Raw genomic sequence first — 15,550 nt, 5'->3', positions numbered from 1 at the left:
AGCGGCAGTTCCTGCCGGGAATCGATGCACTTTTTCCCGGCTCGCACCGTGCCCGCCGCGGAAGGATACGGCTCCGGGGCGCCGCACTGCGGTTGCGCTGCTGCAGCTCACCCAAACCTCCGATGCTCCCCGATCAACCTCCCGCAGCGAGCGCGCGGGGCTGTGATTGGCAGCCCATCCAACCAATGAGTGCCGCGACCTCGACCAGCCTCCCTTCCCCTCACGCCTGTTTCTTCCACGCCCCTTCCCTTATCTCTTTTTTTTTACTCTGCGGGCATTCCATTGGTGATTTTAACTGCCAATCAAAGACTTGGACCAATTGTCGCCCGGCTCCTTAAAGAGAGGATAAGCGAGGCCAATGGGCGACTTCTCCGCCCAGCGGCGGGGGCGGGGCGGCGTGGGGGGCGGGCCCTCAGAGGAGGTAACGCTGAGGGAAGAGGCGGCGGCCACACAGCACTCGGGGAGACGGAGGAGGAGAAGGAAGGGGAGAGGAGGAAGAAGGAGAGGAAGGAGCGGTGGCTCTTGGCGGATCCTGGTGGCTCCCGGTAGGTGCTAGTGGGTGCCGGGTCCGGGTCCCTGCTCCACGGGCAGGGTCGCCCCGCTGGCGCTGCGCGGGCCGTGGGGAACCGTCCGGGCCTGGTCCTGGCGGGGCCGGGGGCGCCTCCCTACGCCCTCGTCCCTTTTGTTGTGCTGGGACCCGAGCTGGGTTACCCCGCTCCCGCCGGCATAACCCCCGGGCTGGGGTGGGAGGGCCGCGCTGTGCCGCCAGTGTGTATGTGTGGGTGAGGGGAGGGGGGAATAAAGAAGTTGTGCTGCTCCTTCTTCTCTCCCCCGCTCCTTCTCTCCGTTCCCGGTGTGTTCTCCTTGCAGGGGTCTGCAGAATATTTCGAGCTGGAAGGGACCCGCGAGGATCATCGCGTCCAGCTCTTAGCCCTGCACAGGACACCCCCATGTGCCTCCTGGACGTGCAGTCAGGGTTAGGTGTGCCAAACTCCGTGGAGTTCTGGAGGAGAAAGTTAGGAGCAATGTGGGGTGAGGAGTTGTGTTTGGAGCTAGGAGTTTGCGTTTGGGATTGCGAGGCTTCTCCTTAGCCTTTTGTCTGTCCCCTCTCCTTGTCTGCAGAGCCGCGGGTGTAAAATACACACAGCCCGCCTGAGATAGGACTTGAGATTACTGGTTTTATTCACGCCTTTAATGCTGCAGCAACCTGTGTGTTGTCAGAGGGCACGGTTAGGTGGGATACTGGGGAGAAATTCCTCCCTGTGACGGTGGTGAGGCACTGAAACAGGTTGCCCAGAGAAGCTGTGGCTGCTCCCTCCATCCCTGGGTGTTGTTTGTAAACAAACATAACCTGGTTGGTGTCTCATCTGTCTCGATAAGTGCACGGGGCAAGTTGTGTCGTGATAAGGGCAAGTAGTTGGTGTTGTTGCTGTAGAGTTGTGGAGTTCCTGTTTGTAGTTTGGTTTTTTTTCATTTTGTGGAGAGTCGAGGGGAAGAGAAGTGCAATACAGCGTGGTCTTTTAGTCTTCACTCTGCGGAAATAAAAGAAGGAAAAAAAGTGTGTGAATGAGTGAAGAGCTCTTGTGATGATTGTGGAGAGCTGTTGAACAGCTGGGATTCAGGCTGCAGGCTGGTCTTGTCTTTTTGGTTGTCCATCACAGTTTCTGACTGAAAAGAACCCAACATGTGTGTTGTGCTTTTTTTCAAATGCTTTGCGAGCAGGATAACATTAGGGAAAATTTTACTTACTGGGCTTACCAAAACAAGTGTCCCTGAAAAACTGCAACCTCTGTGTATTGTGTGTGGAGCTCATGCTATCACAGTCCACAGGCATAAACGAGTTAGATTCCATGGGTAGCAAGAGGTTTATAATAACAGCGTGTTAGGAGACCGCAGGTAACAGCAGGATTGTCTTTTCTGAAGTGTTCTCTCTTAGCCCGGAGAGCAGTACTTTCAGGCTGATTCATGACATTATTTCTGTGGGGGCTGGACTCTGTAGCGCGGGACTGATTAGTCCTTGCTCTGTTCTCTAGGCTGGAGAAGAAACACCCTCTGGTTGAGGTGAGAGGCCAGCAGAGCGAGGTTGCTTGTTTAGCTTTTCTCGTGCTTTGTCAAGGTGTTGGCGTGTGAGCAGGTTGTTTGTGTGCTTGTTCTGAGGCGCAGCTTTCAAATTTCTAATGTTTACAAGCTCCAGCGAATTCGAGGGGGATGAGAATGTGAGTAAAGGAGGTGTTTGTGAAGTCCCTTCCCCCCTTTGCTTAGCACTATCATGATGAAAGATAACATTAGTTACAAATGCCTTTAAGAAGGGGAAGGGGAGGGTCTTTTTTAAGGTGGCTTCTACTTAAAGATGAGTCTGAGCACATATTGAACATCATATTGGGATGTTGAGAAGAGTAACCTGGCAGCTGATTGTTGTTCTGCAGTTGTGTGGGTCAGATACACCAACAGTCACCAAAATGAGTGTAAGTGTTTGAAGATCCAGTTTTCTTTATTGAAGAGGCTGGACGTGCATGATAGAGTCTTGGAGAAGAACTCATCGGCTTTCCTGAGGTTCTGTTTAACGGTAAAAGAAACAGCACAGTTGAAAAAAATGAGGTTAAAAAATTGGTCTCTGAACTGTTCTCTTGTTTTCTTCTACCCAGCAGCTACATTCACCAAAAAAATCAAATATGCTGGAATTGCACAGCAAATCTCCAAATGAAAGGCTGTCCCTGGGTCCTCCTCCATCTTCCTGTTCCACTTGATCTTTCAGAAGTCTTGAGCACCAGTTGATATAATTGAGTTTATTGGAGCTCAAAAAACCTCCCTGCTACTGAGAACAACTTTAAAAAACAAACCTTGTTTCCATCTCTCTAATCCCTTTCCCACAAAAGTACTGGGAGAACAGGCTTTGTAGTAGGTTCTGGGTAACAATGAATCTGAGCTCTGCTTGAGACTGAAGCAAATTCCTAAGTTTTGTTTGTATAAAGAACAGTACGCAAAGTTTTAATTATTATAAAAAGTATTCCAGAGTTTTCAAATGTATTCAATGCTGCCTTAATGGTTGTGCATGTAAACGCCCTGTAATTGAAAGCATCCATTTATGGGCCTGACTTGCTAAGTGAGCTGTAAATTCTGCTTTTCAGATTGGATTTAATGACTTCTATCATAAAGCCATAAACTGGTTGTGAACTGTGCCGAGAGGCAAACAATACCTAAGCTTACTTTGCCAAAATATTTGTAATTGTTGATTTGTTAAACTGAATTGCTGCAGGTCATGCGATGGGATTAGGTTTTTGTAATAGAATGGAGAGTATGGGCAGCCCTGTGCTCAATACTCTCTGGGCTAGAAGAAATTGGCTACTGCAGAAAACCTTCCTAAACATTCCTCTCCACTTCCAGTAACAGAAGCTCCGATGCAAACAGCAAGCCTTCATTCCAGATGACTTTTTACTCTGATTATGTGTTTGACAGCTACTGTGCGAATTAAGACAAAGCAGAGACTGCAAGAGAGCAGCTTCTGGGTCTCCCATCAGCTTAGTCTGGGGCTTGAGTTTGGTTTAAAACACTGGAGCATAAGAGTTTAACATCAGATACATAGCACAGTGGAACCCTGCTTATCAAGGGGGTGGGGGGATGGCTTGTTTGTAGTAACACTAGGCCTGTATTGAAAGCGAACTCATGTTAACTAATTGTTAAATGCTAAGCTATAAACTGAAACAGGTACCTAGGTAACTGATAGCAGTTCTGTGAATATTCCTGTCAAATTTAGCCCAGGAGTATTTATTTTCTAAAATAATGAAGCTGACACTTGCCTGTTGCACATAGAAAATTTTAGTCAAAATTAATGAGGTGAGAAGGGCTAAAGTACTGTGGTTTGGAGTGCTTATTCACTGCTTTTCTGGGGCTGTTAATGTCCTTTGAGTTTTAAGAAGCAGTACTCTGATGTTCTTCGTAATACTAAATAAGTGGAAGAATTTTGCATCTTTGTAGAGACAGGTGGATTGGCCAACTGCAGTTGTGGTAATTTTCCTCTTCTGCAATTCTAAGAGAGTTGCTAAAATACATTGGTCCCTCCAGTAGTTTAATCAAAGGTCAGTAAAATTAACAACTCTTCCTTCTCGTGTCTCCTGTTGCAGGCAATTTTTGTGTGCCGTGAATTCATGTGTCAGATGGAGTGCTAATTTTTTAATAGCAATACACCTTTTCATTACTGCATTTGGCTGCAATTTGAGGTAGCTGTTAGTAATTGAAGAAAAATCCACCTTCCCAAGCTTTTTTAAGATCATGATCGTGCTTATTTAATTTAGTATATGAGAAATTTGAGTTTTTTCATTTGATTCATAAATGAACTTCGTGGAGTGAGCAAGAGGGAAAGAATACACTGTCATAATAGGTGAGTAATTATGTTTTCAATGAATACAGTTATGTCGAGTTTCAAGATGCATTGCAATACTAGAGCATGGTAAACTTAAAAATGTGTAAATAGAGTCTCTGTAGAGGCATGTTTCAATTTATCACTCTAAAGCTGGCCCAGAGGAGGAAATCCCTTTGCTCCTCCTGCCCTCCAAGATCACAAGCATCATGCCTTGAACTTCATCAGCCTGTGTCAAAACAGAACCTTGGTCTTGCCCCTCAGAGCTCTGGTCTCTGAGCTGAGCTGGCCAGAGCTCCTTGGGAGGGGAACTCCTCAGAGCCACCCCCCTTACTGGCTAATTGGCTGAAAACCTAAATGAGTCTGAGGACATTACTCAGTAGGGGCTGATCTCCCCTTTCCTCAAAGAAAAAACCAAAACAAACCCTACCACCCAAACCCCAGTAAGGGAATACTGTCCTACTCTGACCTGAGTATGAGGAGGTAAGAATGAGCACCATATTGCTTTTTTTTGATGATTGTTCTTCCAGAAAGGTATCACAAAACCAGGTATCCATTATTCATTTGTAGGAAATGAAATAATTGGCCCTTTTGGAATCCTGAAAAGCAGTTTTTGGAGGAGTGGTGGGTGCAGAAGACTTGTCTGTTCCACCAGGTGATTTAAGCTAGAGTGTGTTCTGTCTAAAATGGAAGAGACTGACTTTTGATTTTAGTTCGAAGTTCATACTGAATGCAGGTGCATGTTGTGCACTTGGTGAAATTGATAAAGAATCTTGTCCAGCTTCCAGGATTAATGAAAAAATCATTGCCTTTAAAAAAATCTCAAAAATGGGACTAAAATAGGGAGGAAATAAGCTTGTAGACTTTCTCTCAAATACCACAAATTATTTTCCTCGATCTTCTTTCCTTGGGAGCTTAACTTCTGTCCTCTTTATTCCAGAAGAGCTCTTAAAAATGAGATTTCTGTAAGCCAGAATACTTCTAGTAAAACCAGGAGAGATCAGATTTCTTTATTTCAAGTTTAAGATGAATAAGCAGACTGATATGAAATATGTTGCATAAGGCTTTAGAATAAATTAGCCAGAAATCACTTGATATTTTTGGTAGCACCAGTGTGTTTATAGTATGTTCCAGACACTCAGGAAAGGAAAATTTCCCTTGAAGACTTCAGTCTGCTAGCGTGCTGCCCTTAAGGTTTTCTTCATCTTTTATGCTTAGTTATTGCTGGGATCATGGGCTTAATATTTAATACTTGTTCCAGAGAACCACAGTAGAATGGAATAATAGCAGACATGACTCAAACTTTGACTTTAGAAGTTGCCAACTATGACAGTGTTTGACCAGCTATAGAAACATGTGTGCATCAGGGAGCAGAGATATGCTGCGGGGGCAGAGATGAAACAAATACCACCAAAGTTAGGCAATTTGTAGCTTTTCCATTCTTAATCTGTTGGGAGTAACAGCACATGCTTTCTGTGTTCCAGCAATCTAAAGGAACTTTTGTACCTTTCTGGGTAACAGGGAGTACTCCCTGAGTATCCAAAGCTGCAGTTTGAAGACACAGTCCAGAGATGGACTTGGGATGGAAAGGGATGCAGTGGAAGTTTTCTGCTGTGGAACACACTGCTGACTTGGTACTACTAGTTCAACTACAGTTGAGCTTGAAAAGGGATCTTGAAAATCTCCCTACGGTTACCCACTGAGTCCCTGAATCTCAGTGTATTGTAGTGGATATTGGAGATAGTACAGACGAAGGAAAAAAAGATCGGATTTGGCCCATGCCATTGCGCCTCAGTAAAGGAGAGCAAAAGGGAGATGGTGCAAAGAGTAAGTGATGGGGAAGCACCTCTGAGCTCCTTTTAAAACCAAAGGCTGTGAGTACGCAGCTTTTTGAGGCGGTTGGCTGTAAACTACAAGAGAATCACAAAACATTTTAAGTAAGAGGGGACATTACATATTCAGCATGTATTTAATCTGAGGCCGTTTCAGCAATGTGGAAATGTTTTTTGCAGCATTGGTAAAAATTGTTTTCTGTGTGCGTTTCGGAGAAGAGCATACTTTATTTTTTTTTTTTTAGCAGATAAAGAATGTGTACCAGGCAAAAATCTAGAGGAGCATTTTTGGCAAGAGGCAAGTGTCAGCAGCGGCAATGTATGCAATTATTGTTCTTTAGGAGATCAAAACTTCTGTTACTGTATCCATTTGAAGGTAGAAGGTATAATTGATGAATAGAAATGGGATGTGCTGATCAAAAATGAGCTTTAACAGTGGCTCCTAAACCCGTTAGTATAAACAAAGTGTTTCTGGTACTCTCTGGGTGGGTACAGTTAGAACCCAGCACAGGTGTAGGGCTCCATATTTTTGTTTGAGCTCCTGACAGATGTTCGGCAGCAGACATACACACCCTGCCTTCTATCTCCAGTTTTTCATGAGGTGTAAATGTCTTTGTACTTTAATATGGCCAAAGGGATAAGTGCAAAGATAACCTTAGGCTGATACTTTTTTTTTCTATGGTCCTTAGATTAGTCCTTATGCAGTGTCTTCAAGTACTTGTAATTTAATTGAAGAAGTAAAGTTTTCATGCTTGGCATCTGTCCAGAGGAGCATCCCAAGCTGGGTGAGCTGTGTTCAGATAGTTTCTTTGTGACAAGAGGCTGAGAGCCCTCTTATTTGAGGGAGGGACGTGATTTAAGTGTACAGAATCATGAAGCTTGCAGACCAGATGAGTATCAATGGTTCTTCAGCAAGGTGTGCAGTGGTAGAACAAGAGGGACTTTCTTAGACTAGGAAGGGAATAAATTAAATTACTAAAAGCAGTTCTTTTAACGGTGGACAGTTAAATACTAGTGCAGTCTGCCACAAGAGGTTGTGGAGGCATGTTCAAAAGGTGTTTCTAGTTGGGTTTGTGGACAGAAAGTCCATAAATTGCTGCTGATGGGAATTAGTAGCAATGTAGCCTTTAATTTTGTGTTGTAACAGTTTAAATTGCTGAAGCATTATGAGGAGGGTGGGCTACAGAAAACAGCCAGATTCACGTGCTTTCCTTGAGTAGCGTGTCCTTTTGCCACCCTTGGAGCCATTGGAGCACTAGGCTGGGTGCGCCATTGCTGCTTCTTTGTTGCAAAATGTGCATTTATCCGAATTGCTCGTAATTCAGTCCAGTCATGCCTTGCAGTTTGCACTGTCTTCTCTAGGCTTGGTGCAGAGTGCCTTTTTTTCATAAATTAAGCTGTCTGAAATACTCTCATGTGAGTACTCATCACAATTGGCTGAAGTATTAAGCTGAATGAAGTCCTGTCCTACTTGTGTCACATTCTCTCTGCTCACCCGTTGAAAGATACAGGGCCACTACTGGAATAACTTACTGAAATTCTTATTGATAACTCCTGGCAAATCCCTGACATGGCAAAACAATAGCTAGAAGGAAGAAGTTAGTTTAAGCCTCCCAGACTCCTTGTCTGCAGCTGTGATGTATGTTATGTTTTTGTTAAATAGCTGCTAATCTGCAAAAATCATTGTTATAAAGGGCTGGCTCTTCAACTGTGTGCCTTGGTGTTTTGGGGTTTCTTACAGCTAATTTTCATGGAGGTAGCAGATCAGTTTGTGCTTTTTGACATCTTTTGCAGAAGATGGATGAGCAGCTAGATCTGTAAGGCAACTGTATAAAATTAAGTATGGTATCTGGAAACTTCTGATTAGTTAGGTCTGAGCCTACGGTGTTCTGTAAATGTAAAAAGAGGTTTTAAAAAAAAATTATTTTCCTCTGAGTATGTCAAAATAATGAGAGTTCAAATACAGAGAAAAACTGAAATGTATGGAATTTTGAAATGCTTTCCCGCTCTAAGACTTAAGTCACTCAATGTGCATTTGAAGCCAAAAGGCAAATCTTTGTTTAAAAAAAACAAAAAACCAAACCAGAATACAGAAAATTACGTATCATTCTTAAGGGAGAGAATACTGCAAAATTGAGTACCTCATCACAGGGAGTATTATAAAGCTGAAAAATTGGATAAAAGTATTGAGAATGTTTGGAGGGCCTGGAACAATAGGCTCTGAAAGAGGCTATTTACCACCTTGGTGGTAAATGAGACCTTTCTGAAGTCTCCGTTTTTTAAGGCTGACAGTCAAAGGAGTATTCTGTGGCACTGAAAGGTGTCAAATTTGAAACTAAAGAACAGGAAATACTCAGATAAGGATAAGAATTGGTGTGTGGATCAGCAATGATTGTGCTACTTGATTGCCTACATCTGTCAGCACTGAATTTAGTGTTCAGATATTACACCATCAATTGCTACTCTTTGAAACAGGATCTTGAAAGCCAAAGAGGTTGTCTCCTTTAGTTCAGTCTTTCTGAATTTCTTGTGTGTGCTTCTGAAGCACCCAATGTTGGCCTTGCTGAAAGGTTGAAGTCTTTTTATAAAGCTCACAGTGACTGCTGCTCCATGTTTTAGAAACCAAGTGTGCTTCTTCAACCAGTGGAGGCCATGCAAGCTTGCCTGTTTAATCTCTGGAGCTACTTGGTGTACTCATTAGGGGTCTAATGTGTCTCACTGCTGGACCCTCAAATGGTTCAGAACATGTCAGGCTGCTTAATTTGGCTTTGTTACCAAAATGATTGAATTTAAAGCACATTTGCAGCTATGCAGTCAACACTAGCACTTCAACTGAAGTCCAGGCCTAGAGTTCTCTTTCCACGCTCCTGTAACTCATCTGACATCACCTGTAGTACATCAGTACCATGTGTGAGCAGCTTGTTAGCTTAAAAGAATTAACTTGGCAAAAAACCCACAAAATTGATCGGTTTTTACTCCAACCTGGCTGAATTTTTGTGGAAGACCATTAACAATGGTGCTGAGGTGGTGGTGCCACAGGAAAGGAAGGAAGCAGAAGTGGGCTTCCTGTGGCAAGAAGCTGTTGTGTTGGTTTGACTCCTTATGAAACTGTACCCTGAGTGTCCTTGTCAGTGTTTCATTAAAAATGTCTATTCAGTTTATTTTTCTTGTTTGCTGTAGCCAGGCCTCCAATGCAATGCTTTTGCAGTCAGCAAAACCTGCAGTTGGAGTTACTGAGAACAATTTGGTAATAATGTAACGTTATTGGAAGAATGAAAGTTCTTCATAGTCTTGTGTGAAAATAAATGCTTTGACTTTTTAACAGGGTCTCTACTGACAAAAAAAGTGCAACAGTTTAAAACTGAGAGAGAGGGTTGATCTGGATTGAGTATAGGGAAGAGATTCTTGCCTCTGTGGGAGGTGAGGCCCTGGCAAAGGTTGCCCAGAGAAGTTGTGGCTGCCCCATCCCTGGAGCTGTTGCAGGCCAGGTTGAATGGAGCTCTGAGCAGCCTGGGATAGTGGAAGGTGTCCCTGCCCATGGCAGAGAGTGCAACAAGATGATTTTTAACAGTCCCCTCCCAAACCACTCGGTGATTCTGTGATTTAGGATGGAGTATTTGGAATGACTTGCATAAAATTATCAGTGTTGGTCTTGGTCCCTGTTAACTGGAACCTCTGTCTCCTTGACCCCAGAAAACTACATTGCTTGGTTCAGTCATATTTTTGGATGGTCTGAGAAACTGGTTTATGGAAGTGTAATTTATTTGAAACTGAAATGTTATGCCTACTGAATGTTCTGTTTTGTGGAAGCTGCAAAGTTATGACTTAAAGTTACCTATAGAATATAATCTAGTGTTTGTTGACTTGACCCTCACTGAAACTGCAAAAATGTGACAAGGCATAAATTAGCCATGAATGCTGTAGCCTGAATTACCTCGAATCATGCTGTTGTGCAGGTGGGAGACTTCAGTAAGATGAAGTTGGTATATTTTGGATAGATATGGGGAGTGTGCCCGTACAGGTTGGAGAGGCACGTAAGCTGCCTTCAAAGCTCAAATCAAGTAGCCTGAAGGTAGCACTAGCTTTTAGCAAAAACAAGGTATTTTCTGCTGACTGAACTAACTTACACAGCTTGGGAATATGGGAACTTTCTGGAGTTCAAATACCCATTTGTTGCCTGGCGATAGGATCATTTTAGACTTCAAAGCTATGCTTCCATCTGTAGGCCCATTAATGTCCTTGAGCAATTTCTAACAGCTGTCTGCCTGTTGATTTCAGGTATTTTATTTTAATACCTAAAACTGGCCTAATGGAAGCTGCAAAAGCAAGCTGCCTTTTTTCTAAGTGGCTATCATTTCTCTTTCAAATGATTTGAAGTGCATATTGCAGTGAATGCTAAACATAGCCCCAGTTTCAGCATCCCTTTTAATATTTCATTTTATATTAATATCCTGATCAGGTAGTTATACTGAATGAAAGGCTATCAAAATTGAAAACAGACAGTTCTACTACGCTGGTGCCTGCAAACTAAGATTTTAACTATTCCTTTAATGAATTTTGAAAGACTTGATTTTAAGGGCTGCCAGTTGAGGGAATTCATTATCTGTAGGCCATTGAATTTTAGAGGGGAATAGGCTTATTACCAGACTTAGAGGGAATTTGAAATTGGTGTCCCCCATGGAACAAAAATTGGTAGTTATTTAAAACAGGACAAAATGAGAAAAGGTTTGCGAAATGGCTGGCTGTTGGAAGATTTCTGTCAAGCCATAATGACTAAATGACCTTCCAAACACAATTTTGCCTGCTCAATTAATTTGGAGATGGGCAGAACATGCGTATATATGTGTGTAATTTGCCAGTCACTTGTGGAAAATATTAATAGATTACTTAAACCAGCTAGCCTAGGTGCAAAGCTAGACTCAAGTTACCTTCTGTATTTGCTGAAGTTTGCTTTAGTCAGGAAAGACTTGAGAAAAAATTAAATTTCTATTGCAACAGTAATCTTGGTCTGTGTTAGCTGTTGAAGAGTCTACAGCACACTTGATCTTTATTCATGAAGTACCTAACCGTGATACAGACTACTTCTGAGCTGTTTATCTGTGTTTTATTTTGGGATGCAGTGTCCTGTGACATTTGGCAGTGAAAGGTCCTAATGGAGATAGGTATTTGTTTCATGTGAAACCTCACTGCTAACGTGTCTCTTGTTTTTGTTTGTGTTTTTAGGCGTCAGACGGGAATCTCCATTTTATTGCTTGCTGAGTGCTCTGTCTGGTGAAAGTCATGTCGTCCATATTGCCATTCACTCCACCAGTTGTGAAGAGACTTCTGGGGTGGAAGAAATCCGCTGGTGGCACTGCAGGGGCTGGTGGTGGTGAGCAGAATGGTCAGGAGGAGAAGTGGTGTGAAAAAGCAGTGAAAAGCTTGGTCAAGAAGCTAAAGAAAACGGGACAGCTGGATGAGCTTGAGAAGGCAATTACCACTCAGAATTGCAATACAAAATGTGTGACAATACCAAGGTAAGTGCTGTTGTGTTTGAGATTGTTACAGACACTTAGGAAATGACTAAATGGATGCTCATACCTCCTGTGGACAAATGACTAGAAAAACAGTTGCATGCTTTTGATTCTTTAAAATTAGGTGAAACCTGTATTGGATTTATATAGTGCTTACTTATAACTGAGTCACATGCTTTGTGAAGTCACAATTTCTTTACATTTCAATTTTCATTGCTGTGTAGGTTCCTGTTTGTGTGTATTCTGGTGATGTTTAACACTGCTCTTAGTTCTTAGCACTGCCTTATGCTTTTATTTAATAACCCTGTCTATACTTGGGGAGGGGGGCATACTTGAGGCAACACTTTCACTTTAAAAAAAACCCAAAAGACTAGTTTTTCCTTGGTCAACACTTCAGTCATCTAATTATTTTCAGTTATATCTGCTAGTTTAAATTTTACAAGCTGCCTCCATTCCCCCTTTTGACGGGAAATTTTATCTTTGGAGGCAGGTTGTCTGAAGACCAGTTTATTTACTGTAATTATTGTTATCATTTAATGAAAACACTTTTGTTTAATAACTTGGGGTATTTCTAGAATTACTCTTCTGCTCCTGATACATATAAACATTTAGATGAACAACTTGCATTCTACCCCTTTGACTTTCCCAGCTTAATTCATAGCAACTGCTGTGCGAGAGCAAGGGTTATGTTTGTAAGTATAATGCAGTCTGCTCTTGATTCATGTTGCACTGAAATCCCACTGGGGTGCCAGGCAAGCTCATTGTGTGTGACAGAAGTATCAAATCACTTCACAGGTGTGGTTTTTCCCTGAAAAAGTTAGAGGATCTCACTTTTCCGGGCATTCGACACTAAAATTATTTATAGGGAAGAGGAACTACATCTGGTATATGAACTTCATTTCTGTATTAGCACATTCATCCCAGCTCCTTTTAAACTTCTTATTAATCATAGTGCAAACTAGATTTGACTGATGTCACTAATGATTCTGTATATCAAATGTGTTGTAGCTGTTATCTGATAATGGTTTCAGCATTCTGTTTCAGATTTGACACAGCTGTCTGGGAAGGTCATGAGTATGCCCTGAATGAATGACTACTTTAATTCTTTTTTTTTTTTTTTTTTCTCTATTCTGTTCACCTTTTGTTTCTAATGCTGCCCTCTGCTTGTATTTTCTTCCCTAGAATATACCCAAAATTTTCTGTCTTTCCCTTCTGCTTTTTTCCATTTGCCAGATGGAAACAATCAATTAAAAAACATTAGCACTTTCTTATCTTAGTGTATTATCAGCAGACTAAGATTGGAACCTGTAAGGTTATATATTTCTTGAGATGACTTTATGTATTTAGCAAGTCTTTACTGTGACTAAGATGAAGTGCTTAATTGGAAGGTGTTATATGACAGAAGTTAAACACACTTGATATAAAATGTGTATCTATGTTCTAGAGCTTTTGGATTTTCTAAAGCTCTCCTGCAGGGACACTGGAGCAGTAGATATTGCTACCTCAGAAGAACAGACGTCTACACTGAATTTTGTTAGAAGATACAAACAATATTCTAATACATCATTATTTTTGAGTAGACTCTAGTCTGCTATGAGTATGCCTGCATAACCGTTTGTGCTAAAGTAGACATAATAAATAATTCTTTAAAATGGAATACAAATGTTCTGGGACCAGCAGTTCTTGCTGTTCTTTATCCTCGACTCAGCTGTAAAAAGGACTGGACCTTGATTTTACTCCTCCTGAGTACCCGAGGAGTTAAGCCAGAAAGAGTTTTTCAAGTGATGTTGGCTATTATACAGGGTTTACTTTTAAAATAAAAAATGGCTTTGGCATTAAGGGGCAGGGTGATATCAGGGTCACCAGCAGTGCCATACAGAAATTTTGAATTTCATAGCTGGGTTTTGTATTGTTGATACTACTTCACTTTGACAGCAGTAGTCTGGGTTCCCAAGAAATAACAAACATCAACTCAGTACTGTAATGACTTCTTGGAGATTCTGTTCTTGGATTTAGTAAGTTAATGAAACCACTGCTTGAGACCCACTTTAATGAATGTCTTAAAGATCTGCAGATCAGCAGGGATAAATAATAAAATGCTGAATTTGAAACTTTTTTCCTTACTAGTCAGCAGGAAGTTTGTGGTGCCAAGCTGCTGAGATGCAGTTCTGATGTGACAGCTGGGCTAACTTTCCAAATGTTGTTCTGCTTGGGGAGGGTTTTTGTGTGTGTTGGTTTTTTAGCTAGCTTTAGTCTTACTTAGTAATGCTCTTTTATTTGCTGTAGATACTGACAACCGTTGTGGGATGCTTCTGTTTGCCACTGTTGCATTATTCCCTCAAGAAAACTTCCAGTTGCAATTTCCCAAGTTTCTGGTCCCCTCGGAGATTTCCAGAGAGTTTGATACAGTGTTTAACTCTAGTATACTTTTTCATCATTGAAACTTAAAGCATCTAAACTCCTACAGACTTTCTGCAAAACTGAGGAGCAGCTTGAACAAAAGTTGTGTTAAATCACCTACTCAGAAATCTGCATTTCTTACTGTGTGTTATCAATAATCACGTGAATCAGGTTTGTTCTGCTCCTGTGCTGTTTGTCAAGGTGACTGCACACTAAGGGAGGCTGATCCTGTGTGTACTACACAAAAGCTGCTCATGTGGTAATTAACACAACTTCTTAGGAGACTAATGGAGGTTCTGAGAAAGCAGAAACAAACAGATGGAGTGGGTGTTGGCATTGCACAGCAGGACTTCTTAGCTCTCCATAAGTGGGTCAGTAATCTAGAGCAGAGGCTAAATAAGTACAGAAGTCCTTTTGACACCAGCCCTCTAAGTAATTTGTAGTTATCTCGCTGAATCCTCCCAGCAAGCCAGTGGGATTCTAATCAAATAATCCCTATGTATTCTGAAACTAATGTTGGCACATGAGTTCACTTTTCTAGAATACATAATGAATTTGGTGGCATTTAAGAGCTTGTCTTCATGTTCTCCCTTGCAGTTTTGACATGGGCACAAGGTGCAGTCAGTGAAGAAACAGTGTGAGCATCCTTCTTCTGATGGAGCAGTTTCTTCCTTCTTAGCCTGGATTATTCTTTTGAATCATAGAATCTTAGAATAGTTTGAGTTGAAAGGAGCCTTAAAGACCATCTAGCTTCAACTGCTGCCATGGCCATGTGCAGGGGCATCTTCCACTAGACCTGGTTCCTCAAAACCCAGTCCATAAATGCTTTGTAACTAGTGACAGCTAAAATCCAAGCATTTAACGAACCAAACCATGCCATGTAGTGAATAATCAACTGGCATATTGATAGTCTTATCTTCATTTAAAAAGTTGTTTCAGTGGTAACAGCACAGAGAATTGGAATCCAAAGTACAGAAACACAACTAGTTTCAGCATCCCAATATTTTGGTGTGATAAATTAAGTGGTTTTTCTGTCTTAAAAAGAGTAAAGATACGCTTCATGCTTTATTTTTGCTTCTTTTAAATGAGACCAAAAACCAGTTGCTTTGCTAAAATGCCTGGTAATGTACAACTAATAAAAGAATTTAGTTGGGTCAGGTTTGGAATAATGTTGACTGGACTGTTGTAGTTCCTATTTTTGCAAAATTGGAAATAAATTTTTAAAAAAACAGCTAGAGGAAGGGAAGCACTGAATTTGGACAAATTTTTTTGACATTAACAGCAGTAGTTATATTACAGTTATTATGTATAGTTGTTTTTGGTACTGTATGTGGAACAGTAGTTAACAGTTGAATCCCAGCTTTACTTCCTGCAGAGGAGGTAAATTTTACTGCTGCTTTATATTAAATTGCATCACAAATGCAGAGCAATGTGGAATGTTGATGTAA

At 41.6% G+C, this 15,550-nt stretch overlaps 1 protein-coding gene across 5 annotated transcripts in view; it reads left to right on the top strand.

Annotated features, from left to right (window-relative positions):
- The first annotated feature begins 411 nt into the window (after window positions 1-411).
- Window positions 412-15,550, top strand: part of SMAD2 (SMAD family member 2) — a 50,421-nt gene continuing 35,282 nt past the window's right edge. For 3 of the 5 annotated variants that reach the window (XM_042028835.1, XM_042028833.1, XM_042028831.1), the window contains exons 1-2: window positions 413-545; window positions 11,413-11,705. In XM_042028835.1, coding sequence (XP_041884769.1) covers window positions 11,470-11,705 — 236 coding nt within the window. In that variant the 5' untranslated portion in view covers window positions 413-545; window positions 11,413-11,469. Of the gene's footprint in view, window positions 546-957; window positions 982-11,412; window positions 11,706-15,550 lie in introns of those variants that run through there. The other 2 variants (XM_042028834.1, XM_042028832.1) reach the window with 2 other exon arrangements.

This window comes from Corvus kubaryi, unplaced genomic scaffold, assembly GCF_017639235.1.
Source record: "Corvus kubaryi isolate FWS band 111438036 unplaced genomic scaffold, C.kubaryi_AGA036_p1.0 37308, whole genome shotgun sequence".
Classification (NCBI taxonomy): domain Eukaryota; kingdom Metazoa; phylum Chordata; class Aves; order Passeriformes; family Corvidae; genus Corvus; species Corvus kubaryi.
The sequence above is the reverse complement of the archived record's forward strand: the minus strand, read 5'-3'. Positions and strand labels throughout refer to the sequence as shown.